The sequence below is a fragment of the Argiope bruennichi genome, chromosome 9, assembly GCF_947563725.1.
Source record: "Argiope bruennichi chromosome 9, qqArgBrue1.1, whole genome shotgun sequence".
Classification (NCBI taxonomy): domain Eukaryota; kingdom Metazoa; phylum Arthropoda; class Arachnida; order Araneae; family Araneidae; genus Argiope; species Argiope bruennichi.
The window spans coordinates 105,897,588-105,924,791 of record NC_079159.1 but is presented as its reverse complement, the minus strand read 5'-3'; the positions used below and the strand labels follow the sequence as shown (position 1 = coordinate 105,924,791).

At 25.4% G+C, this 27,204-nt stretch overlaps 1 protein-coding gene across 1 annotated transcript; it reads left to right on the top strand.

Annotated features, from left to right (window-relative positions):
• Positions 1–25,673, top strand: LOC129985190 (TAF5-like RNA polymerase II p300/CBP-associated factor-associated factor 65 kDa subunit 5L). Its single transcript, XM_056095119.1, has 14 exons — positions 1–95; positions 594–720; positions 805–923; positions 3,634–3,763; positions 4,471–4,534; positions 5,705–5,759; positions 7,964–8,144; positions 10,982–11,167; positions 13,329–13,420; positions 14,476–14,557; positions 16,793–16,904; positions 18,902–19,070; positions 21,911–22,097; positions 24,166–25,673. The coding sequence occupies exons 2-14, from the start codon at positions 629–631 to the stop codon at positions 24,284–24,286; spliced, it is 1,590 nt and encodes a 529-aa protein (XP_055951094.1). The 5' UTR covers positions 1–95; positions 594–628; the 3' UTR covers positions 24,287–25,673.
• Positions 25,674–27,204: the final 1,531 nt, after the last annotated feature.

Here is a 27,204-nt window from a genome sequence, read left to right as displayed (position 1 = left end):
TATTTTCAATCTGAATCTCGTCTTAAGTGAATATCCTGAATTACTTTTCAAGAACATCAAACAAACACTTTGTTCAACTATTCTTTACCATATTGGTTAGTGTTTACTTATTTAAATAGTGATTAGCTTTTACTTATTTAAAATAATTCATTGGAAATATTTCAACATTTCGAAAAAGTTTTAGAAAACTCTAAATTTTTTTATCGATGAATTTTATTTTAAAGAATTCTTTTATGAAGTTAAAAGTTTTATTGTCATCTGAAACCTCAAGAATTTGCTAAGAGTAAATTCCTTAAAATGATGAATTACTTCAGCTTTGCCTGATAAAACATTAAATAGCTAAGAGTTCAGAAATAATTAATTGTAAAATATCTAAAATAATTTCTTATGTTTTCTTACTTGATGCATTTTTGTTGTGTATGATATATTATTATTTATATTAATATTATGATATATTATTATATCTTTCTAAGTTTTCTGTTTAAATGAGTTCAAACAGATAAAAAATGTACAATGTTGAAGAAAAAGTCACATTTTTCTCATAATTTGCCTTGTTTAATATTTTTTTTATTGAATTATTTTGCTGATTGCAGGAATACGATTTCACAATCCATATGTGTTAAGGATAATGCCTTCAAAAGAAAATATTAATTTTTCGAGTAGTATGGAGGCTTCTAATCCTTCTGTAGATTTTTTACTGGCTACAAAAGAATACTCAGGGTTAGTGAAAAACTTTTTAGATTTTGTATTGATGATTTTATTGTAAAATTATCTTATATTTTATTTAAAATCTTCAATTTTTAGATTCATCACGTTTGTTAATGAAACTCCTCCACCTGAAAAGTACCAGCTGACTCATTTTCTCTTTCCTTTTTATGTGTACATTTATTTGCTCTTATTCAAAAATAAAAAATTCACAGAAGGTAAATATACGTTTAAAATTATACCAGATATAGTTGGCATAATTTCCTTTTTCTATTTTTTTTTTTAATGTACTTAAGCAGCTATGCTATTGATTTTTTTACTGAATGCAAAATGTTCTTTGAAATATATGTAGATTTGATTACCTATTCAACATTCTATATCTTTTGATATTTCTGCGTGTAAAACTGAATACATTCTATGACAGAATTATAAAAATTGTGGATTTTATTGTGGAATGGCAGTTTTTATCACTTGTGTTATATTTGCCTTGATTGATGATGATTTAGTAGTTGCACAGAATCTAACATAATTTATGTTAGTATCATTGTTTGACACATTTAATTTTATTATTAGATCATAATTATTATTCAATGGAAGAAAAATAATATTCTTTACAAAATAACTTGTATTATTATAGTGTTTATTATTCTTATTGCCTTATGCAATTTCAATATGCATATAATAAATGAATAAAACACTCATTGAAGATGCAGAATAAAGCAATATAAGTCAAGTTTAATATGTTAACCCTTTATCCTTCAGAATATTTGTGACTACCTTATTTTTTAATTTTTTTTTCTTAATCTTTAAAAGTAAGTTTGACCTTACATTAATATTGAATAAATTTCTTTCCCCTTCTTAGGCTTATTAACCTTAAATTGGAAACTAGTTACAATTTTTTTAAATGTAAGTTAAAAAAAATAATCTGAGACATTATCTGTTGATAATTACAAAAAATCAATTTTTATTTATTGAAAAAATTATTTAAGCTGTGGCTTCAAAGGAAATCGATTTTTGAATTAATACACAAGATTTCTTTTTTCTTTCTTTCTTGGAAATCCTACTTTAAAGTTAAATAAAACTTTAATTCCTAGAGGAACATTTTAAAATGAATTTGCATTAAGCTATAAATTAAGATCCTTTATATCCTTTGGTTACCAGCTTGTTCACTGGCAATAATGACTGAGTTCCTTTAATTGATTATCTTATTCATAAGTTTATATTTATGGTTCCCTTAATGACATACTTTTAAATTTCAAATTTTTGCATGTATTTAAGACATATGCTTTAATAATGCACTTAATATGCCCTGTACTAATTCTGTTCATTGAATACATGAACATTTTTATTGGCATTAAACAACTTAATATAACTGTATGTGTTATCTAATATTTAATTGCATTCTAATCCTTCACTTTCTTTTTTATGCAGAATGTACCTTTGATTTCAGTATTAAAATGATATGACATATTTCATGTCCAGCAATCTATTAGTTGGATTAAATCAAAATGATGAAAATAATAAAACATATTAAGTATAATCACTCAGTTTACAAGATAGAACTGACCTAACCTTACTAGCCTTTCTTTTTAAAAATATTTGATTAAATAAAAATAAGATTGAAAGTACATCATAATTTTTCAGAAGAATATGGGAGAATTAGCAAATATTTCAATTCTTAGCATTAAGCAGCAGGAGATAAATATATAAGTGAATATTAGTATTAACAATGAAGAGAATTTAATTTATTGCAACAAGGAAAAATATTAAATTATGCATTAAATATTTTAAAATTTTTTTTATATATTTTAAGATTGGGAAAAAAAGTTGCTGCAATTAAATTGATGTAATTAAAAATATATATATAAATGTAGGTGATAATATCTCTTAATCTAATTTAAGTCTTAATTAAATTCTTAATTTTTCTTAATTTCATCCATATTAACTACATTCTAAAATTTTCTCTTATTTTCTGATCCGATTTCCCTTTTCATTTCTTACTTTTAACACATGCTCGAAAATTGTAAATACGGCAGGTTCTCATGCCCTGAGCGAGGGAATAAAAATCCCTAATGCTTACCACACTCTTTTAAAGATACCTAAAATTTCCTTGCCTAAATCAACACATGTCAAGGAAATCTCTATCAAAATCTCATAGTAAAAATACCGAAAGGGAAAATTTCGTTCTTTCTTTCGTTCTTTTGCTCTTGTAGTGTGATGTAGACCGGTATTTCTTTTCATCATTGCTTCTTCCTTGTATATAATATGCCTCCCATGATGTAATAAATCAAAGTTCTAAAATTTCAAAAGTTTCTTCTATCTCTGCAACTGCTAAAATATGTGTTACATATATATTTCTGCATTTTAAGATTTATTTAAAAATGATTAGTTTATAATAATATTTGTAAAAGTTGTTGTCAGTGATGCTTTTAGGTTATATTTTACTTAGTTTGTAATTAACTTTGTAAAAAATTGCTCTTTGGTGCACATAATTACCAACATAAAATATATGTATGCCAAAGTTTGTAACTGTGAATTAAAATATCTATAGTAATTTTCTGTAGCAAAAACATACAGACAGACACACATTCTTTTTTTATTAATAATAGAGATTTTGCTATATATCCACAGGTGCATCACAAGAATTGTAGAGCTGATTTCTTTTCAAAATTTAAAAAAAAATGTAATTCTTTTTAATTTATGAAATAGTGACATTTTAAACATAGTTTAAAATTTCCATTCTGTATAATATATTTTTTTAAAAAATTAAAAATATTTATAACCTTATTTTTTGTTTTCACTAAAAGAAATTCAATGCTTTCTTTATTCAATGCTCTCTTCAAAAATCTTTATTATTATTTTTATCTAAATTTATTTTAATCATTTTTAATTTTAATGTGATAGTATAATCTCTTAAAATTGTTTCAGCACAAAGATTTGTTTCAACATATTCCAGGCTGTTTTTAAAAGCTGAAGGATATGGAGAAATTATTCAAGATTTATTCAAGTTTAAAAATTTAAATGAAGTTCAAGATCATTCATATTTTAAGAATTTTTGGTATATCTTTTTTTCTCTTTTTTTGGAAAACTTGAATGTCAATTTTTTAAAATTTTATTTATGCATGCCTTTAGTTGTTCTCATTAATATATATATATTTTTAATTCCTTGTTACTGTTTAGAAGTTTCAATAATGACAGTTTCTGTCAAGACATATTTTATGATTATGCAGATATTATATCTCTGAATCATGATTATACAAAGATATTATATCTTTGTATAATCATGATTCAGATGATATGATATTTATTTATTTAACTGATTATAAAGTAGTCATAAGTTTGTTACTTTTGTGCCATAAGTATTTATATATTTATTTTTATATATTCCCTTTATTTTGTATTTTTATCAACTTCTCTGAATTAAGTCTGAAAACTTGCAAAAGTTGGCAGTATGTGCTAGATATCATCAATTATTTTATACTTAAAATATAAGAATTAATTTTTATGTATAATGCATAATTAATAATGCAGAATTGATAAATGTCTTGTAGCAAGCTTTAGATAAATGCTTGAATTTAATTGGTTCAGAAGAGCAATTATATGAGCATGAGTATAAAAAAGTCTTCAATTTTATGAGTATAATATAAAATCAAGAAGTCAGTGATTGTTTGTAAATTAATATTACTCTGAAAATTTGTTGTATAAAATATTTTAAGTATTGCTTACATTTTTTAAAAAGTTGTATTTGAATTTTATTTTCTTTAGTGAATACAGATATAAAGTCAAGATTTCTAAAGATAGCTTGAGACTTCTGAAAAAATATTTAGAGGTACAGTTTTCTCCACAATTTGCTTATTTACTACCAATTTTTTCTGACCTAATTGATAATTTAGATACTTATGTATGTTGCATTACACATATGTATGTAGTTGTTGATCTATGCTGGTAGGTCAAAACTTTTTAACATAACCACAACAAAAATTAGTTTTTTTAAGTTTATATTATATTAGACTGGTGCAAAATAAAAGGTGCCTCCCCCAGGAAATTAAAGGCTAACCTTGAATTATAAACTTTTGTAAATGATATACTTTCAGTTTTATTTGTTAACAATTTGCCTTACATAGCCTTTTTATCTAATTGTCACACTTGGCAGGGAACTGTTCTTGTGATTCTGTTTAAAACTGTACATTTGTCCATTGTCAGATTTTATCTGTAAGTGAGTGTACATACATGTGATTATTTTACATTTGAAGTATTATATATTTGCCTTAAAAAGCTAGTCTGGAGTTAAAATATTTTTCTTTTATTTGCCACTTTTGGCAAATGCATTCAAAAGTCACTTTAGTTGTAAAAAGCATTCATATCGATGAGGATCAAAGATAAAATATATAATTTAGTATAATATATATATATACTACTCTTAAATACTCGTATATAATTTAGTTCAGATTGGAGTTTCCTATTGAAGATGTTGATATTTTGAGTTAGTCTGCTTATAAATATTGTTATATTTTTTTAAAAATTTGCAAATTCTTAAAATATGAAAATATACAGATTACTTTTAAAATTCTTACATTGTATTGAAATTTAATTAAAGGGGTAAAAATTTTTAAATGTATGAAACTTTGACTTTAAAATTTGGATAATTAGTGATACATATCAGTTGAAAATTATTTTGGAATTTTGAAAAACACATTGACTTGTTAGATAAAGCAATAATAAAAGATAATGGAATGGGTTCAATAGCCTCAAAAGACGAATGTAATTTCTCATAAATAAGACACTAACTGATAGTGAGCTGAAGGAATTGGGAATAGAAAAATGAGACATATCGGATTTAGGATTGAATTTTGCTTTGTATCAAAACATATTTTTTGGTTTGAAACTGGACATAATCTAAAAATAAATTTTCAGATTAGCAGCTTTTAAAATTCTAGTACATACAGAACTTCTTTTTTAAACTATATGAATATTTATTTATTATTTCTTGAATATTTAGGATGCAGAATGTAGGATTTTAAGTCCTATTTTACATAGGGAGTTTAATATTGAAGGTAAATATATTTCTTTGTTTTAATATCATTATATTTTTCAGTATCTGTATACTTCTATGAAATTTGCAATTAATTTTCATCATTAAATAAACAATGGAAATTATTTAAATTACACAAATGCAATAATGCAAAAAATTTTAACTACTTTTCAAGATTGTAAATTGAATAATGTTGAAGAACAAACAAAAATTATGGAAATCAAAATATATATTACAAGGTGATATTAAATTTTGTGATCTATAATGAAATTTTAAACACATTTATGGTAAAGAGCATTTTAAATTAACGATCATCACCATATTAGGGTGTATTATTTTGAAATCATAAAACCTTATACATACTTTTATTTAATTACCTTTTTGTAAAGATGAATGATATGCAGTTTTCATTACAATTAATTGATGTTTCATTTACATGATTTAATAAAAAAAAGTTTTCAGTAACACCCCTCCCCCCATTCAAGATTGGGTTGTATATATAAATAAATTTAAGAAGTCTTAATCTTGAAAGTGTTAAGCATTACCTGCTGTTTGAATTTCAAGCTTGTAAAATAGATTTAAAAAATAGTCTTGGCTTAGTGACTCTGCAAATATATATGCTGCATAAATAATTGAAAAGCTGAATAAATAATTTTAGTATTTATTCAGCTACTTTGAAAAGTATTATGTACATGAATATTTTATGCATATTGAAGTAAATTGATTTTTTATTGGTGCGTTAAGATGTTTTCTTGTTAAATGGAAAAAATCTTTTTGGCATTACTTATTCTCATCCCATAAATTATAGAACTTGTGAAAATCGAACTTGTATTTAGATAATGGATATTAACGAGTTTCTTCTCTGCAAAGTTATATGTGTGTTTCTTGCTGTATTATTGCATCAGTAGTTAAACAGATCCTGTTTTGCTTATTTTAAATATTGCGATGGTCTGATAATAGTCTCTCCTATGCAATTGGGTTTTTGAAGGTATAAGATTGTATTTTATTTCAGACCTGCCTTGTGTATGGGCTTGATACGCATGAAATCTATGCAGAACAATCAATAAAATAAATGCATTCTTGTACTTAAGTGTAAAGTGCTGGTATGGTGTAGAAAATGGAGTCTCACATCAAGTGGTGATGTTACTAATACAGCATAAAAATATAAGACACTTCATAATCAGACCTTATACGGCTTCTAAATGAAACATTAACATAACCAGCTAATAGGCCAAACTTATACTCAGTATTCTTAGCAAATTGCAATGTATGGTGCATTTCATTATCATGAAAAACTTGTTATCAAGCATCACTATTGTAGTAAGATCAACTGGCAATTTGTATTTCATTTAATAAATAGCCATCGCATTACAGGAAAAAAGAAATTGGAAATAGTAAAAGAGTAATAAAGAAAAGTTTTTTTTTTTTTTTTTTTGATTCTTGGATTTAAACTTTTGAAGCTCTTTTTAATAATGATTGGTTCCATTTATCCAATAAAATAATGTTAGATGTAGTTATTGGCCAACTCAATAATCTTTTAAGTAATTTGACTACCATTCAGAATTATGAAGTCTAACCTAAAACAGCTCTTTTGTAGACTTCAAAATTACAACTGGAATCAATTTCTCCCTTTGTTTATAATTTTGTTGTTTAACCCATCTGATATAAGGATTCAGCTTTCTTTATTTAATAAAAAATTAAATTCCTTTTTATGTTTCTTAAGTTTTTTTAAAAATTAAAATAACTCTGAGCATCTTGTATTTCATATTAAAATGAAAAACTGTTGAACGATCATATATTAATGCCAATTGGAAATTCAGTGGCAATTAAAATCTATTTATTATTCATTAGAACACAAATTATATTTTAACAAAGGTATCAAGTTAGTTTTTTTTTGTTAGTTATTATTTATTATCTTTAATTTGAATTATTTATGCATAAATAAAATAAGTTTTAAGCATTGTAGGCAGGAAAAATATATTTAGTTTAGACAGTTTAAAATAATTATTAGAAAGAAGCATCTGCTTGTCATGTGTAAGATTCTTGGTATCATCTCAAATTTCTTATTTGAACTAATGTGTGTATATATGCTAATGAATATAAGAAATTTTTATCTGAAAATTTTTGAATTTACTTTTTTGCTCTTGAAGTTTGCATAGGCTTTTGTCTTGATATTTTGGAAACTGTCTCTTATGTTTTGCATTGATTGAAATTATTTTTTCATAGTATCTGAAGATCAAAGTAATCATGAAAATATCACTACATCATCTGTTGAGATAAAAGAATCGACATGTCAAAGCACTGAAGACCACTTATCTACAAGAAATATCAATGTTAAAAAGTCGAAAAATGAGCTTCCAAGCAAAATCGCCTGTTACCATTACAGCATCTTTTGCAGAAAAGAACAGTATGTTCACCATATTTATTAACACCATGTTTAAAAGAGTCTCAACAACAATATGATGCTTATTGTATTCTGTTAAACTAAAATAATGAGAAAGAATTTATGTTTCAGTTATTACATTATCAGTATTACTAATACACTGTATAATTAATAATTACTAATACTTAATGTTATGTTTCTACGTTTTTATTGGCTTCACCAATTTAAGGCTTCAAAGTGTGATTAATTATTTGTAATATCTTTAGTAAATTAATATGTATTTTCTTTTTAATGTGTATTTTTAATGTGTAATTTAAATGTATTTTCTTTTATTTTCAATTTTATTTAAGTTTCATACTTAAAGAGTACTACTAAACGAACAATATTAATTTAACAGTATTAACTTATTATTAATATTTATAAAGAAAATAAATAGAAAATTTTTAACTTCTTAAAAAAGTAATCCAGTTGTTTCTTGTACGATTTGTATTTGAACTAATTGATAAAAATAAATTTTTTTTTTATTGTAAGTTTTCCAAAATTGCTTAAAATCACATTTTAAGTGTTTTTTAAAAATATGATTGAAAGCAGTTGAAATATAAATGCTACATTATTATGTTTTTATATTTGAATAAATATTTGAAAATGAAATCTATTTAAGTAAAAATCAAAGACATGCAATAAATAGATTAAATTAAATATAAATTAGGATAAAAATTAAAAATAGGATATAATAAATAATAAATTAAATGGAATAAATTTATCAATACATAAATTTAAAATATTTTTTAATGCTATTAAATATGATTCATAAAATAATATGATTTTAGATGTTTGTCGAGAATTTTTGTTTTTGTAATTTGTTTATCCTGTCTGCATATTTTAAACAGTATGGTAAAAATCAATAACAAAGCATCTAATGGTTTTTTTAAAATTCAAAATAAATTTTTAATTCATAATAACTTTTATTCATTTTTGAAAGTATTGTGTAAAATATAAGGAATATATTAGGGTATTGTAAAACTTTAATTAAATGACATTTTTTGAATTTTTAAGAATCATAATTTCTGAATGGCTGATTTGCTCTGTAATATATTCAGTTCTGATTATTTATATATTATTATTTAAACCACTAAACTTAAAACAGTAATTAACATAAACTATTTTTTCATATTAGTGTCCTTGCTAAAAGAGGACTTAATCAAAAATTTAATGCATTTTGAAAATGATGATGAACTGCTTTATTAAGTTAAATGCAACTATAATAGTAGAGTAATGTATACAGCTTATGAATTTCAAGAGTGATGTAAACTGGTGAAAATTTCAAATACATTAATTAATAAATTTTAAAGTGTCAATACCTCAAATTTCGATTTTTTAAAAATTTGAAATGAGCCATTAATTTGGAGCAAAATATGTAGAATTTGAGTAAATTTTGAAAATTTTGTTAAAATTTTTAACATTTTTTTACTTACAAACTGCATTTAAAAAAACTGACAATACTTCAATTCATTATCTTTCTTTATATTTATATTAACTTTTAATTTTGAGATGCGTTAACAGTCTTTGTCCAAAGAAAAATGTATTACTTCATCTTAAAAGTTATCAAGAGAATTATTGAGGGAGATCTTAATAATGTCATTTTTTGAAAAAAGAATTTATTCTTTTATTATCATATGCATCAATTCCTTTAACTAAATATAGTTATAAAAAGTTAATATGGAAGAAGGGAGATAGCCGTAGATTTTTTTTTTTTTTTTATGTAAAAAAAAAAAAAAAAATAGAATTTTTAACTTGTCAAAATAGTAGTTTTCAAAATTTAATAATCATATAATTAAAAATATGAAAATATGCCCTTTGCTTGATTATCAGTTTAGTTCTGTATTAAGTTTTGAATTTAATTTTTTATTAGTTTCTGTACTTTAAAAGTGTTAAATGGATTAGGCAATTTTAATATCTAGCAATATGAAAATGAAATAAATATATTATTGAAATGTGTGGACAAAGTTAATAAAAAATTGAAAGGTTAGGATTTCCTCCTTTAGGTTTGTTAATGTTTTCCTTCATGGAGATCAACTTGCATTAAATTGCTAGAGACCAGAATATATACCTGGTGCCCTGGCTTTATGGTGAATTCTAACTACAGGAATTTTTTCAAACTTTTCCCAGTGAATTAAGATCTTATTTGATGTTAAACTAAGATTATTTCACCCAAGTTTGACTCTCATTTCAGATGAATTCATGAATCTTAAGACATAAAAAAAGGGGGTCGGTATAAATTATTTTAATATACATTTCTTATTTTGTTTGGAAGCAACCTTTTTCTGCTTTTGTTTATCTATTTTGATTCGAAAATTGTACTCTTAGTTTTTATCATTCTAACAGTTAATTTTATTGGTAAATAGATTTCAGCTGTAAGAAAGGAAGAAAAAGGAAGTAAATTTTTTTTTAAAAAGATGAAATTTATTTTTTGGCTTTTAATCAAATCTTTGTAATCTGCTTTTTAAGAAATATGCAAATAAAAAGGAATTAGTTGCCTTGAAAATATGGAAAGAATGGGAATAGCTAGTATAGTTTCTTGAAAGATAATTCCACTTAGTAATTAGAATTATTTTCAATAAATATATTTTTAAATTCTGATTATTTTTATTAAATATAAAAAGAGAAAAGAGCATATATATATATATATATATACCTGTCTTGTATTTGATTATGATACTTATATTATCTTATATTAGGATTTATAGAAAATTCTGTATGCTGAATTGTAATTAAATTTCTTTAGTGTTACATTGTATCATTTTATTTTTATCTAAAACTCTACTGCAAATAATGTAAAGTTTTCAAATTTAATGTTTTAGGCTTTGCTGTGTTGATATCAATAAAAGGAATACTCTCTTTGCTGCTGGTTTTGAAAATTCTGATATTCATGTTTGGAATATGGACCCAGATATTGTGAATAAATCTGTGTCCAAAAATTTGGATATAAGTGAGTCCAAAGAATGCTTGACATCAAACTTAAAAGATAAAACTGCTTCTACAACAAGGTATTTTTTTAAATCAATCAAATTAAATGTAGAAATTTAATATTGTTGAATAATTTAAGAAAATTTCAAACCACATGGTTTTACCAGAATAATGAATAAATATATTTGAAGCATAATATCATTGAGTTGAAAATTATAATATAAACATAATATTATAATTTTCTTTGTAAAAATCTTTTGATGTTGATGAAATGAAATGAAATTCAAGATTTCTTTCAAAAATGATGAAAAACAGGCAAGACATGAAAGTGTTTAACTCCTTTTTAAATTTCTGAAAAGTGAAATCTTTTGCACGGTTCCCATGATCCTTGAAAAAACTCCCTGAATATTATTTTTCTAAATTTAGGATGATTGAAAAGTACTTATTATTATTATTATTTTGTTGACAGTGAAATGCATATTCATTTTTTGAGGGGAGAGGGAAAGAAGAGAAAAATATTTTGTGACTTAGTTTTGACTTCATAATTCTATCTATTGAAGAAAGGTGTAGATATATGAATGCTGTCAATTTCCTGTCTGTTCTCTGTGTATGGTTTGGAGGAAGGTGAAGAGTAAGATTACTACAACTGCCAAGAAACTTTCAGTAGACTCAATAGTTAAAGACAATAAAGTACACCACTTCATTGTACCTTTACAATGCTTTAATGAAGAATGAAAATGACTTTTGAAATGTGTATTTAATATCCATATAGCCCATGTATGGTTATTTAAATTTGTCCAATGTTTTTAAAAGCAATATTTCCAGTAAGTTTGTATGTCAACTAACAAAATGTTCAATTCATTTAATATTGTTCTATGCATTAAGAGTGTTTTATTTAGATGTTAGCAGATCTTATTCTGTGCAGTCAAATTTTTGATGAAGCATTCAGGAAATCTTTGGCTGCAAAGCAAATAGATTAAATTTGGGAATGAAAAAAAAAAACATAAAAGTTTAAACCAAGTACATGACTTCAACCACTATGGGCCATTCCATGGCCAAAGATATATTATGAGATTTTCGTAATTTTGTTGAGAAAATAAATCTGAGAAAAGTTTTACCTATTTTGATAGACAATCCGTCAGTAATCACAAAGTGACTACTCCGACCTACTCTGAGGCACACATATAAATCTGAATGACGAGACCACCATAATATAGCATTGGTAAGAACTGATATTGAGTCCTAAGGGCCATCACTGACCCCAGTACAGCCCTTCCTGTGGAAAGTATATCCTGTCATGTGTTGGGGGTAGGCAATGCCATACTATTTCTGTACACACCTTGGGAGTGAGATCCAACCACCATGCCAGAAACTTATCCTCATATCTGAGCTGAATCCTGGTGGGAGTTTCTCAGCATTAAAAGGAATCAACAGTATTAAAGGAATTTCGGTCCTTCAATCTTTAAAGAAAGTCTCTTTCTGAATGCAAAATTAAAAATTTCCTTCGGCAAATTGGAAATTAAATGAAGTTTTAACAAAGCATTTTAAAATGTAAAAAAATATTTCGATGCTCATCTGTTTGCAGTCCATTTGTTTAAATATAGATAATTGACCCGACTTTTGCTTTTTTTCTCTTCATTCCATAATGCTGGTCAAAATATTGTTCGAGATTCTTGTGATCCTCTTTGAACTATAAGTTTCGGCAACTTTGACTGCAAATTGAGCTTTACAAGTGTCTTTAATAATCTAGAAACAGTAAGCAAGAAAATAATGATTTGATTAAATTTTGGTATTGAAAATATTTCATTTAAATTTGTTATTTGCATTTTCATATCTATGCAATATGCAATTTAATGATTCTAACATGCAATTTTATGATCCTTGAATTTTTCTTGAATTTGTTCAGACCAAAGATGTTGTTTTCTATTCTCTCCTCCCTCATTAGCAATTTATCCATCATATTACATGTTGTAATACAATAGGTGTGCTGTCTACTGGAAAATCAGTAGTCAAACAGACTAGTTCCACTGGAAGAGAGAAATTTCAATTTACATTTTTTTTGTGCAACTTAGGTACCATTCCTAAGGAAAAACTTAATGGTCAGAAAAGAATTTCATCACTTTATAATATCATTAAATTATGAATTTTTAAATTTTTATTGATTATATTGTATTTAATGGTTTTGAATTTTCATTATGTTTTTATATTTTCCTTAAATCATGAAATTTTTTCTAAATCTAGTGAGAAATGTGTTCTGAAAGGACATAATGGAGGAGTTTATGGAGTAACTTTTGCTTCTGGTCTGTTAATGTCTTGTTCTGAGGATACTACTGGTAATTAATTTCATATTTATATTTATAAAAAATAAAATATTATTTTTAAAATTTTGCTGCACAACATCTAAAAATTACATATCATCACATATTAAAATACTTATAAATGAGCAATTTGATTTTACGATTTTTAAGTTGCATTACATGTAACTAAAAATTTTTATGATTGGATATAATTTAGTATATAATTTGAAGCTGTTTTAATTATGGACACAATTACATTTTTTAAAAATATTGACCAAATAGTATTCAATTTATATTTTTTCCTATAAATGTGTAATTAGTAAGCATTATTTTGCTCCTGTTATTGGACTATTATGTAACAAAACTTAAAAATAACCAAAATATTACTGATAAATATATTAATGATAAAGTATAATAAAAAGATTCGTTTTGAGTGATATATTCTTAATAATAAAAAAAAATACCTTTTCCTTTTAATTAATCACAATTGCAATATTTTATTTTCCATGCAAAAATAAAATATTGCAATCATCCCCTTTTGTGTAAAAAAAAAAAAAAAAAAAAAAAAAAACTGCACTAAATTTTTTGTTCTGTATTAAATTTTAGGTCAAATTTATGAAGTGTAAATTGTTTGTCAGCATATGAATGTGATAATTCAAAACTACACTGCTTATAAGAGTATGGCACAAATTTTTTTATATTAAATTAGTTGGATCTTAATCAAACTTTGTTCTACATAAAGTTTACATTGTCTGTCCATTTATTTGCAAACAGAGCAATTTAAAATTGCTAGAAACTGGACAAATGAAATTTGTTATGAGTTTTGATACCAAAATTATAGTTTTGTATCAAATTTTTTACCAAATTAATATATGGGAAGATATATTTCACCAATACACATTTGTTGTTCTAGTTTATCACAAAATTATACCGAAAATAAGCCATATTCTGAAGATATCTGACAAAAATGAGAGAAGTTATTTTTAAAGCAGAATTTATTGCATTGGAAAAGTTATTATTAAACTGTAATTTCAAATTTTTGCTATATTTGGTGAAGTATAGAAAAAAACTGACATTCTGGAATTTTTCAGCTCGTGCTTGGAGTATGACTGATTTTAAAGATGTGCGTGCATACTGTGAACATAAATATCCAATATGGGATATAGATGTGAGGTAAGTTTTCTGTATCAAATTTAGATGATATTGAATTTAGATTTCGATTAAATTTAATGAAAGAAATTTAAAAAGAAAAAGATTTAAAAAATTTATGATAGATATAAACACACTGTTGAATTGTACAAAGAACATTGCAGAGCACAAGTCACTCCTTGCACTATTTTAAAACCTTATTTATTGGCCAATTCACAAAATTTATTAAATTTTTATTTCTGATAATTTATGTCTTGAATGAATTCATATTAAACTGTTTATTACTCACATTCTGTAATCCCATTTAAAATGTGACAAATTATTGATTTTCCTTGAAGCGTCACTGTATGTAGAAAATTAAAAGTATGGGTTGTCAAATCAAAGTATTTAACAGCTCTTATTTGTTTTGAAAATTCTTTAGTGCATATCTCAAAGCACTGCTAAAAACAGGAGGGAATAGTATTTCTACTATTGGACAAGCTTTTCCTTAACCATACGGAAAATTCAATTACTTGCAGTCCTTTCTCTTGTTTTTTCTCTCTCTCTCCTTAGTAAATTTCCCTAATTTTGAGCTATAGCCATCAATGAATAGTATATGACTTGAATAATCCATGAATGAATAGTATACGGCACGTATTTGGTCCTTAAAACTCTAAAACATAATAAGCTAGATAAATGAGTTTTGATATGTTGTCTTGACACTAAAATTGTAAATTATAGATCTAATTAATTGATGGAAAGAGGTTCAAAATGCATACCCATTATCATTACGATACTATGAAGTTAAACATAAAAAGTACAGCATTTTGAGAAAGTAGATGAGAAACTTGAAAGGAGAACTTTTCCTCTTGTTGGTCTTAAAATATATCTTAGCCTTTGAGAAATATATTCTCCAGCAATGTTGGGTTTTGAGTTAACAAGCTCTTACTTAAAAAAAAAAATTACTTTGATTCTAATAAATTCCTGTATAATCCTGATTCAACTATTTCGCTGTTGCTTCGCTATTCTTTCAACGTCTCGATACACAACTCTGACTGACTGGAGCTTGAGGAGACTGCGGAATTTTATAGCTCCCGAGAGGCGGGCCGAGAAGGTTCTGAATCAATAAGGCTTATCTCGGTTCCCAATGGCTGAATCGCTAAAATTCTCGAAGTTTCCAGTAATATCTATTTTAGCGTGAAATGCGTCGCCAACTCGCTGAGATCACTGACGTTCCACCGTTTCAGCACCCGACAGAGCTGATCGTAAAACTGTCTTTCCTGTGATTGAACTAACCGTGCTGTGAAGTAGAATTACAGGTTTGTAATAGTATTAAAATTAACTATAGTAATGTTTGTTGTGTTTTATTATATCACTTTTATCTATGTTTCCTACTAGTCACCTTTATCATCTAGTGGTTATTTATAATATTTAATATCAGTTAATTTGTTTAGATATAACTTCATATCTTTGATTCCATCAAATTAAAAGACATTAAAGTTATGCTATTTTAATTGTCTTACATATATTCTGTTTATTATGTATATGAACCTTTCTAATGAAGACCAGTTCAATGACATCATAGCACTATTAAAAACATAAGTATGCAATTCATTTATCCCTTTAAATTTTGCAATATTGTAACTTCACTTTTTTATTCGTCTTGTTGCAAATATTAAACAGTATTGTACTTTAGCTTTCAGTAATGGAAGAAAATCATGTAATTATATATCTGCCTAAAAGTGGCCCTAATATTTCTTTTAAATGGAATGTTAGCAAAAATAAAGTAAATTTGGTTAAATTTTATTTTTGAAAGCCTTTGAAGTCTAGCCCTTTTAATTTAATGCTGATTATTTATTTTTTATTAAATTTATTAAATCTTCCTTATTCTATTAAATTATTATTAAATTTCTGAAGTCATTATTATTATATTATTCACATTAATATAATTCACAGTGAATTTTAAAGTCAAGATGTTGATTATGCAAGTTTATCAGTTTTTAAATATGCAAAATAGTAAAAAAATCTGATTGTTTAAAATTTTTTTAATATTTTTTGTGTACCTTTTCTTTTGTTACAGTGCTTAAATTTTAGCTATCTTATCTTTTACTTGCAATTGTTTGTTTGCTACATTTATCTTATCTTATTTTTTATTATAAAAAATATTGCTGAAATTTTTTAAAAATATTTGGAAAAAGTGATTTTTTATAATTTTTTTCCCTTATTTTAAAATTTGTCAAGTTATATTCCTCACTAAATTGGAAATTTTTGCTTTTAAAGTTCCAATTGTGCCTACTTTGCGACTGCTTCTCTAGATTGCACTGCTCGCTTGTGGAGCTTTAATAGACCTGCTTCTCTCAGAATTTTTGTGGGTCATTCTTCTGATGTAGATGTATGTATATTCATTTTACTTAAATAAATGTATATATTTCAGTGTTACGTTTTAAATTTACAGCTGTTATAACTGTACTGTATGCATTTAAGTCAAAGACAACAAGTGCATTCTATACTGGAATATAATTTTTTCCTCAATTATCAAGAGCACTCAATAATATATGGAAATATATGACTGCATTTAAATTTTTAAAAGAAAAACAGTATTTAAAGTTATGAAACTGTACAAAATAAGTTGTGTTTTATAGGCATAACTATTTTTTATTTCCTAAAGTGTATTTTAACTTTGCTAATAATACTGAAGTGTATTCAATGTCACCTCTCTTATGTTGTTTCATATTAGCATAATTTTGTTCATCATATTATTATGTTGTTTCATAATTTACTAACCAACAGAAAGAAATGAAGAAGTTCAACTTAAGAAAATAAAATATATTCAACTTAAGGGTAGAAAAATATATTTATTGTATCAACTTAAAGTTACTAAATCATTTATTGCATATATTTATTGCAAAAAGGTTAAAGGTGCATTGTAATTAGCATCGGAAATTAATGGTAATCTTTTATTAAAATATGGTGAAAAAGGTAATAAAAATTTTGCAATGCCATATAAAAAGCAGTATTTTCTGTGTCACTTTAAAAAAAGTAGTCATTTTATTACTATATTGTATATTATTGTTTTATTATATTCTGTAATAATAATAAGTAAAGTACCATTGATAATTTTAAGTGAATGAAATTTTCTTCATTGATATCTCTTTAATGTGTGCTATTATGTTATTTTTAATTCCTGTAATTCAGAAAGTAAATGGTCCAAAGACATTTGATGAAATGTAATATAAAAAATATGCAATACTGTTAAGGAAAACATTTATTAACAAATTATTTATTATATTTAATATTTATGATTGCAAAAAATCTCAATTGAAGAAGAAAATTCATTATTTATTTTGCTAAGTTTAATTTTTTTTTTAGGTTCAGTTTTGCATTCTTTTACTTAATTAGAAATTTCATTTCTTAATAGATAAATAATTTCTATGCTGAAAGTAAAACTAATAAATATCTTTAGCAAACTTCAATCTTTCATTTTTTATAATTCCTTAATATGAAATATATATATATTTCCTCATTCAGATCCCTTAAATTTGGGATGCTGTTCTGTTGCTCTAATGGCAGTTATTTCTTTGATAAAATCTAAATTAAAAGAGAAGTATCATATATATATATATATATATATATATATATATAATATAGGAACTCCATCATTCATCCTTGGCCAATGCAAAATTAGTTAGTTATGCTGAAAAATGTAGTTAAAGAAATGAGTGGAAAGTACTTTATTATTTCTGAAGATGCTTATTTGGAATTCAAATATTGCCTCTACATTGGATATATTAGCGTGAACTTAGAAATCAAATTTCTGATTATAGCCAGTGATGATTTAAATTGGTACCACTTATAAAGCTGTGAATGACATCATCTCTGATTATGATGTACTATATATTTTGGCATATCTGAGTAATAAAAAAGATTTCTCTAATATCTAACAATTTCCATTCTGAATTTTATATGTAACATTAATTATAGTTGTTTAAAACTGTATTCTCTTCCTATATTTCAATTACGTTTGGATATTTTGGGATCATATTCAGAACAATTTAATTGAACATAATAATTAACTCCACCACTTTTGTCTTCCTATCATTTTGATCATTCTTTGGTTCTTTTATTTTGTTCTCTAATGATTGAATTTTTTGAGAATTATAATTTTAATAAAGGAGTTATTCGCAGTTTAAAGGCATAACCCTAGTTAATTTATTCTGTATTTATATATGTGCATATGACAATGAAAGATAATTTGATCCTTAAATAATAATCTTCTTTGATACAAATTCCTTTGTCTTTTATGAGCATTACTTATAAATAACTGTATAAGATGTTTATTTGTGTGTTCTGAAACAAAGCATAACTTTTTTGTTAAATTTTTTATTTCAGTGTGTTAGATTTCACTCAAATTGCAGGTATTTGGCTACTGCTTCTACTGATAAAACAATCCAGCTGTGGGCTATTGAAAATGGTTTTTCAGTTCGAAAATTTTCTGGTCATGGTGCACGTATAAATTCCATTACTTTTTCACCTGATGGGAAGCATCTAGCATCTGCTGGTAAGTTTATAGCTTTATTCTTGGTGCCTTTGTTCTCTATTTATTCACTATCTACCTTTGCATAGTTTCAGATTTCTAATAATCTCGAAATTTGATTTTTACTGTAGATAGACCAACCCAAAATAAAAAAAAAATTAAGAAATTAATCAAAGATGAACTAAATTGAAACATGAATTCAAATCCATTAATATTTTGTTTCCTACTTATTAATATTTCTATTCCATAGGGAAATCGGTAATATTTCTTTTCCAAGAATGCTTCATAATTTAGAAATAAGAATGGTCTATAATTCTAAGAAAAAACAAACAAACAAAACTTAACAAAACAAATAAACAAAACTGTTGCAATGTGTGATAACATGTAATAATGTTGAGAAAGTTTAAGAAAAATATAATTTTCTAAATTTAATGTACAATTTTAATTTTTAACAATGAATTTTTTTTTAACTAAATGATTTGATAAGTCTATTATATATATATATATATAAATTTGAAATATCTGTATAAATTGGTTTGAATATCTGTATAACCCTGAAAAGCATAATTACATCTTAATTTTTAAAAATCACCTGAAAGTTAAAATGACATAATTGAAAAACAAATTTTCAATATTAGAATGATGCAAAAATTATGTTTGTTTAATACTTTATTATGAATTTATTGCTGAAGAATCCAGTTTTTGTTATTAATTTTTAACTGGGTAAATATAACTAAATTAAAAGAAAAGCTACTCTTAAAGATATTGTAAAATATTTACAATTTTCTGTTTAAAAAAAAAAAAGAAAAAAAAATCAAACTAGTGAATAGAAGAGTTTGTTGCTGCTGGCGATAGGCGAGGATCGAACTCGCAACCTTTGGGTTCGTAGCCGAGTAACAAGACCACTAGACAAAAGAAATTTCTAATGTCTCGTAGCTGTTATCTGGCTTATAAAGCGTCACCACATTACTCCCCCTTCAGTGCGTCGGAGGTGAGACGAACGATTTTTTTGTCCTGTTTTTGCTGTTATTAGTGGTGATATATTGGCTGTAGCGTCTTATCCATTTTTTTTTTGGCTGATTATTTATCAGCTTTATTTATTTATTGGCCGATTGTTTATCAGCTTCATTTTTTTTTAATTGGCTGATTATTTATCAGCTTTGATTTTTTTATTTATTTCTGGTAGAGGGCGCTACAACATTTGTATGAAGGTTTTTTTTGTTTTTGTTTTTTTGCGTATCACGTCCGGGTCACCAATGTTGCTGCTGGCGATAGGCGAGGATCGAACTCGCAACCTTTGGGTTCGTAGCCGAGTAACAAGACCACTAGACAAAAGAAATTTCTAATGTCTCGTAGCTGTTATCTGGCTTATAAAGCGTCACCACAAGTTTCTCAAAATTTTTATAATCTTAAAACATTTAACTTTATACTTTGTTCTGTAATCTCTATCATTTACCTAAATATTTCCAATCTATACATCTTTTTAATCAGACTACATGAAACACATCTTACATTCCTCTTAAGATCACCTTTTCTCCTCTTGAATTTAGTGATATCTTAAGAAAAAGTTTTGCTGTTCATGTCATGTGTTATACTTAATCCACTTTGCGCTCTTAGGTTAAGTAAATTCTCTGTATTGTTTTTTTGCCTTTTCTCATTTGCCATTTTATGGTTTTGGTTCAGCTTTTTCTGATATAATGATCATATTTCTCTAAAAACTTTTGTACTATTCAGACATGAGGTGTATTATAATTGTATTTCAGATGTTCTCTATTCTCATTATATTTATATTACTATTAGTTTCTGAATTGAAGTCTCTTCTGGGTTTATTAAACATTATAAGAAAAAGGATAAAAATATAATTTTTGTGGTGTTAAAGGGGCAAAAGTATTTGATAAGTCATCCAATAGATACTTTTAACAATATCGTTATATATCTCTAAATATTGTAACCATTTATTTCATCAGCATTTCAGCAATGATAAACTTTTATGTGACTTTAATACTAGAAACACTTTGAAAAATTTGTATTGTTTAATATATTTTCTTTTAAAATTTTATAGATTTAATAGCATTTTTTTATTTGGTATTTTATAGTTATAGTGAATTATTTTTGTGCCTATTTATTATTATTCAATAAATATGTTTTAAAGTTGAATGATTAAATTTTTATTGGCCTGTTAATATTGAATATTTTACAGGAGATATCTATGCTTTATTCTTTTAAAATAAACAAGAAATAGTAGTTTAAAGCAGTAAAAATTAATTATTTTTTACCCTTGTTAAATTTAAATTTAAACAATTCTTTAACTTTAGGGTTGCATGAGTTTCCTATACCTCTTAGAATGTAATAGTGGTAACTTTGAATGGCTTAAACTGATGCTCAAACAAACCATGCTGCCAAGCTTAACTTGAATTATTAGGATGTCATAAGCTTGTTTTTGAATTCACTTTTTGCTTGATATTCTTAGTGGTGAAGCTGTGCCATATTTCCTTCCAATGATCATAGGCACGAATTTGCTGCCAATAATATTGAAAACCTCATTTAAATTCCTTCTTCGGTCATTCAAGTTGACAATAAATAGATTTATGACTTTTTTTTAATCAACAATTACAATTCCTTTCAGGCTCTATGGCACCTGGACTATTTACCTAACATTATTTCTATTTTTTTGAAAAGGCAAATTCATGCATATTTAAAAATTTGATTATGTTAAAAAGAATTTAAAAATAGTAATACTATAAATTTCCAAATATTTGAATTTTCTTGTATAATATTTGTTAACTGAGCATGTTAGATACATGCAAAATTCTGACACAGCATTTGTTAAAGCATAATTTAAAAAAAAATTGTCATTGTTTTAGATGATAGTGGTTGTATTAAGGTATGGGATCTTGCATCAGGAAAACTGTACAGTGAAATTTGTGCCCATTCCAAGAAAATTTTATCCATATCTTATAACACAAACGATTCTGTGATTGCTTCGTGTGGTATAGACAGTTTTGTAAAAATATGGGATGTAAAACATTCTGTACCTGTTGATGAGAAAGGGTAAGTTGTCAATATGATTAATGCAATTTTCTTCTTGATTTTGTTTTGATAATGAATCTAGTTGGTTGTTTTTAGAATTATGATTATATTTTGAAAAATTTGCTTTCTGGAACCATTACAATAATGTATTTGTTGGTCTTCATTCTTTCTTTTTTTTTTTATTGCATAAATAAGCCAACCGTATTCTTCAAGTTGCTAAATTTACATTACGAATTTTATGTCATTGAAAGTGTCAAATAATAAAAAAGTAATCAAGGGATGTTTAATATTCTGTGTAATTATAATACATAAGAAATAGGTTCTATTTTAGATACTGAAAATCCACTAATATTAATTAGCAATCAGTGGTATCTCATAATCTTTGTACAATCTGATGCTACAAAATGATTAAATAAGTATAATTTCATTTTATTTAAATTCAGAATATGACATAATATACTGTTTACTTTTCTTACTTTCTTACTGTTTACTGTTACATAATGTTTACTTTTCTTTCTTTTATGTGAAAATATTTAACTGATTTAAATATTTGCAAAAGCAAATATGCTTATTTCAAAAGCTATATTCCCTAATTTTTAAAGTAGTGATAATTATCAAATTATTGAATTGGAAAAATATATAGATCACTATATCTATTCAGATAACATACATTTAAAAAAACTGAAATAATGATGCTATTAACAATTACATGAGTTTTAATTCTTCTTAGTATGGGAATTATTTTCAAGAATATTCTCTTCTCTAGACAGAGAAGGGGGGGGGAGATTCTCTTAATATTGCTATGTTTAATAAACATTTCATTCATTTAGAAATATTATTGTTTGATATCATTTAGAAATATTATTGTTTCACTTGAAAATTACTGTAATATATTATAATTTCTTTCATTATAAAACAATAATACAAATTACTGAAAATTGTGAAAATTTAAAAAATGTTTATGTTTGCAATTGAACAGAATCAGGAAATTAATTCCTTTAGAAATATATTTTTGAGTTGCAGTTTCATAATTGTTATTCATTTGTCATCTTTATGCATTATTACATGATGGTATTTTTTGTTACCATTCTTTACTTTTAGATTCTGGAAAAAAGATATTCTAATTACTTACATTCAAAAATTGAGTTCTTCATTGTTTTTCATGTTTTGAATTTCGTTTTAAGAAGGAGAAGAAAAAGAATTCAAATTTTTATTTCTTTACACATATTAGAATCTTTACTTATAAAAGTTGATTGACCATGTATTTTTCTTCCATTTATGACAAGTAGCAAAAATGTCGATTACTTAATAACAAATATTTCTTTTGGAATTATTATTAAACATTTATTGACTAAAGTAATCTAAAATAAATGAGACATATTTTTTTACATTAGATCAAACATTACTTATAAGCATTATTTATATTATTTCTTCTGAACGTGTCAAGTGAGATCGGGTGTAGTTGATTGAATTATAGGAAACATCCTTTGATTACTTTTGTATAGTTTTTTTTTTTTTTTTTTTTTTTTTTTAGTTTTGCTATTAGTTAAATTAAAGCTAAAGAAACCCAATTTTTCTTTAATTATTTTCTTAAATTATTCTTAGAAATGACAATACTTTGCAAAACTATCATTGCTACTAGTTATTAATTCGTATTTTATAATTAATAAACATTTTTAGAAGTTAAAGTAATGTAATGTTTTGTAAATGAAATAGGCTAATTGTGCAGACAATATAAATAACTTTAAATGTGATTTAATGTTTGTGATATGTAGGGATCATGTTTTTCTGTTTCGATTTTTTGTTTTATAATATCTATGAAAAATGTAACTGTTTTACTTTGATGATTTAGTGATGAATATAGAAATTATGTTACAGAAAATTAATTACAGAAAATTAACTATGCCATTGTTTTGACGAAAAGCATTGCTTTATTTTTAGTCTTATTATAAATAGCACATCTGTTTGTTTTCCAAGTATCTAAAAATATATTATATGTTTTTGTGGTTTTTATGTTTGTATAATGGTTTATTGTTTTTTATGATCGCATTGTAAAATGCATATTTATATATATATTTTTTTTATTTAGGAAGAGTGAAGCTACATTGTTGGTTGATTCATATTCTGTTGATTCTGTGCCACATTATGTTCGTTTCTGCCAGAAAGATTTTTTGATATCTGTCGGAACTCAAACAAGGACAGATAATTAATTTTTGGTAATAATATATTTGTTTGAATAGCATTGGAGCATATTGCGGAGCAAATATATGGAGCTTAGATGAATACCTCTGAAATGAACTTTAAGAACACTAAATGGAACACATTGGATTCCATTTAGTATTCTATTTTAATTAGTTTTCACTTTGGTGCTAAAAAAATCATTTTTTTCACCAGTATTTATTGTAGATCCCTCAGCTTCAATTTCAACACAGAATATTCATTATGACTTCAGTATCATAAAGAAACTCAGACTTTATACTTATTTAAGAAAGTACAAAAATTTTTTGTATCTCTCTCCCTCAACAAACAAAGCACCGTAAGCCTGTACATTTTTCATAAGTTTTATTTCTTGTCTTTTGTTTATAGTCCTTGATAATATGTGGACCACATCATCAAATGAAACCTGCAATGTTGAATTTATACATTTACATAAACAATGAATTGAAACTAATAATTTATTTTAATTATAATTTCGTTATGTAGAATATTGATTTGTAGCATTTGAAATTAAATTCCCTTCAAACATTATCTTAATGTAATTAAAAATAATAATATTAAGGATTATTTTTGTGAATGCAATCATGTATACCTCTGCTTTCCCATAATGTAAACTTGAAGTATCATTGGATATAATATAAAATATTGAAATTACTATGTGAATAGAAAAATGGCAATTATTATAATTTGAAATATGAAACATATAATTTGTGAAATTACTGTTCCTGGAAATAATGATCTTATGAAGCCCTTTTATGCAATACTTAACCTTTAAAAATGTTCTTCCTCCAAGTTTTTTATCCTTCAAGGGCATGTATGATTTATTTTACATTGTGAAAATGAAGCTAAATCATGTATGAATTCATAAAAAAAGAGGATTAAAACTTTTGCTGCCACCTATAGTCTTGATTAGATATTTTAATATATATATATATATATATATATATTAAGACCTAAAAAATATTCTGAAAGAGGTGGTTTATCAAATATCCACTACCACTAAAAGTGCAAACAGGATAAAAGAGGCAAAAGGCCTAATTTTGAGGATTTTTGCTTTTTGTATTTATGATAATTGCTAAATAATAGGTTATTGCAATTGTATTTAGTAGTATCTTTTGAATATTGTGATTAAAACACTATACTATATTGTGTGTGTATATATATATAAATACACTATAGTATAGTATATTGTGTATATATATATTATCACTATATTGTGGAAGAATCGTAATGAAAATTGATTACTGTATGATAAAATCTATTTTTGTTTAATCAGAACTTTTATTTTTTTATTTAATTCTGTAAATGATGTTATAATTTTGATATCAAATGAATCTCTGTGGTGGATAATTTAATTCATCAAATATATGATCATACATTCTACATAAAAGTAATGGATTTTTGTGTCAAAAATGTTCACGGAAATGTACATAAGTATTATGTATATATGATTGATTTTTTTTATTATAATATAGTGTTGAACATGTGTAAATCAATGTATATAATAAAAAGTTTTTAAGAAAATGTGATAATTAGGAATTATTATGTTTTCATATCTATACATATTATTTTATAATTTTAAATTTTTTTTATATAAAGGAGCATTTAAATCAAGCTGATATCTTCATATTATGACTACTATTTTTTCTGTGAGTATTAAGGGTACGACTCCAACAAAAAGCAGTAAATATCGGTTAAAAGCAGAAATCAGAAATCTTTTAATTAATGCTATTAAAAATTATTAAAATTTTTTTTGTCTTTTTCCTTGGATTCATCTGCACCAAAACTTATATAATTATGCAAAAATAAAATTGAAAAGTTTTTGAAAATAATTCGATGAATAAAGGATTTTTTTTCACAAAAAAGATTTTATCAATTTCAAATACCAGATTAATTTGAGTTATAAATTACAAGAACATTTTCATTATGGGAATTATAAATTTATCTTATACTCACACATTCTGTAATCAAACTGAGATTAATCGAATAATATGCAGAGTTATTTGTTGTTCATTATGGATAACCTTAGAAGATGTGGAGCCTGTGCGGGAAATTTATTAGGTACCTCACTTTTTGGTAAACTTGAATTGCACGATAGCCCCCCCCCCCCCCCCGCCTTCTTTTCACATTTTCAGATTTATAATAAATATTATCATTAATAAATAAAAAATTACATGGACTGAAAATTTTGACATTTTATTTATAACTTTTTAAAATGTGGCCAAAATTTTTTGTTTATGATCTATCTGTATAGAATTTTAACCTTTTCTATTAGAAGAATAAAAATAAAATTGAATAAAAAATTAATTAGATTGCTAATCTAACCAGGTTCTAAGAGCAGACTGTAAATTGTATGTATTAATTTCTTTTAGATTTGGTTGGGTTATTGTTTTTATATTCTAAGGATTTTGAAAAAAAAAAAAAAAAAAAAAAAAAAAGAGAGAGAGAGAGAGAGAGATGAAATAAAGATGAGCTCTCTTTGATTCTTAACAGCTTTGAGTCTCTGATAATGGTATCCAGACTATGTATCTTATCAGCCCCATGCTATTACGCTACTGATCTGCACTCTGATGAGGGGCAAAATCGAGAGAAATCAGTCCAATCAGTTAAAAGCTGGCTGTATAATTCTATCTGACTACTGCAATGACTGTAAATTTGGTTGGACAGTCAATAAGTACATGAAAAAAGGGCGAAAAACAATTTGTAATTCTAACTATCAACGGCATGTGACATTGCGCAGTTATAAAAGAAGTTTCAGAGATTTTTCGATTAAATCCTTCAACTAGAAATACTAAAATCAGCCGAAGGTGTTTCCCGAAACTTTCTCGCATAATTCCAAATAAAGGTGCAATTCCCCGGCCCGCCAAAAATTTTGGATCTTGGGCAAAGACGTGAACGCTTCAAGTGCGCG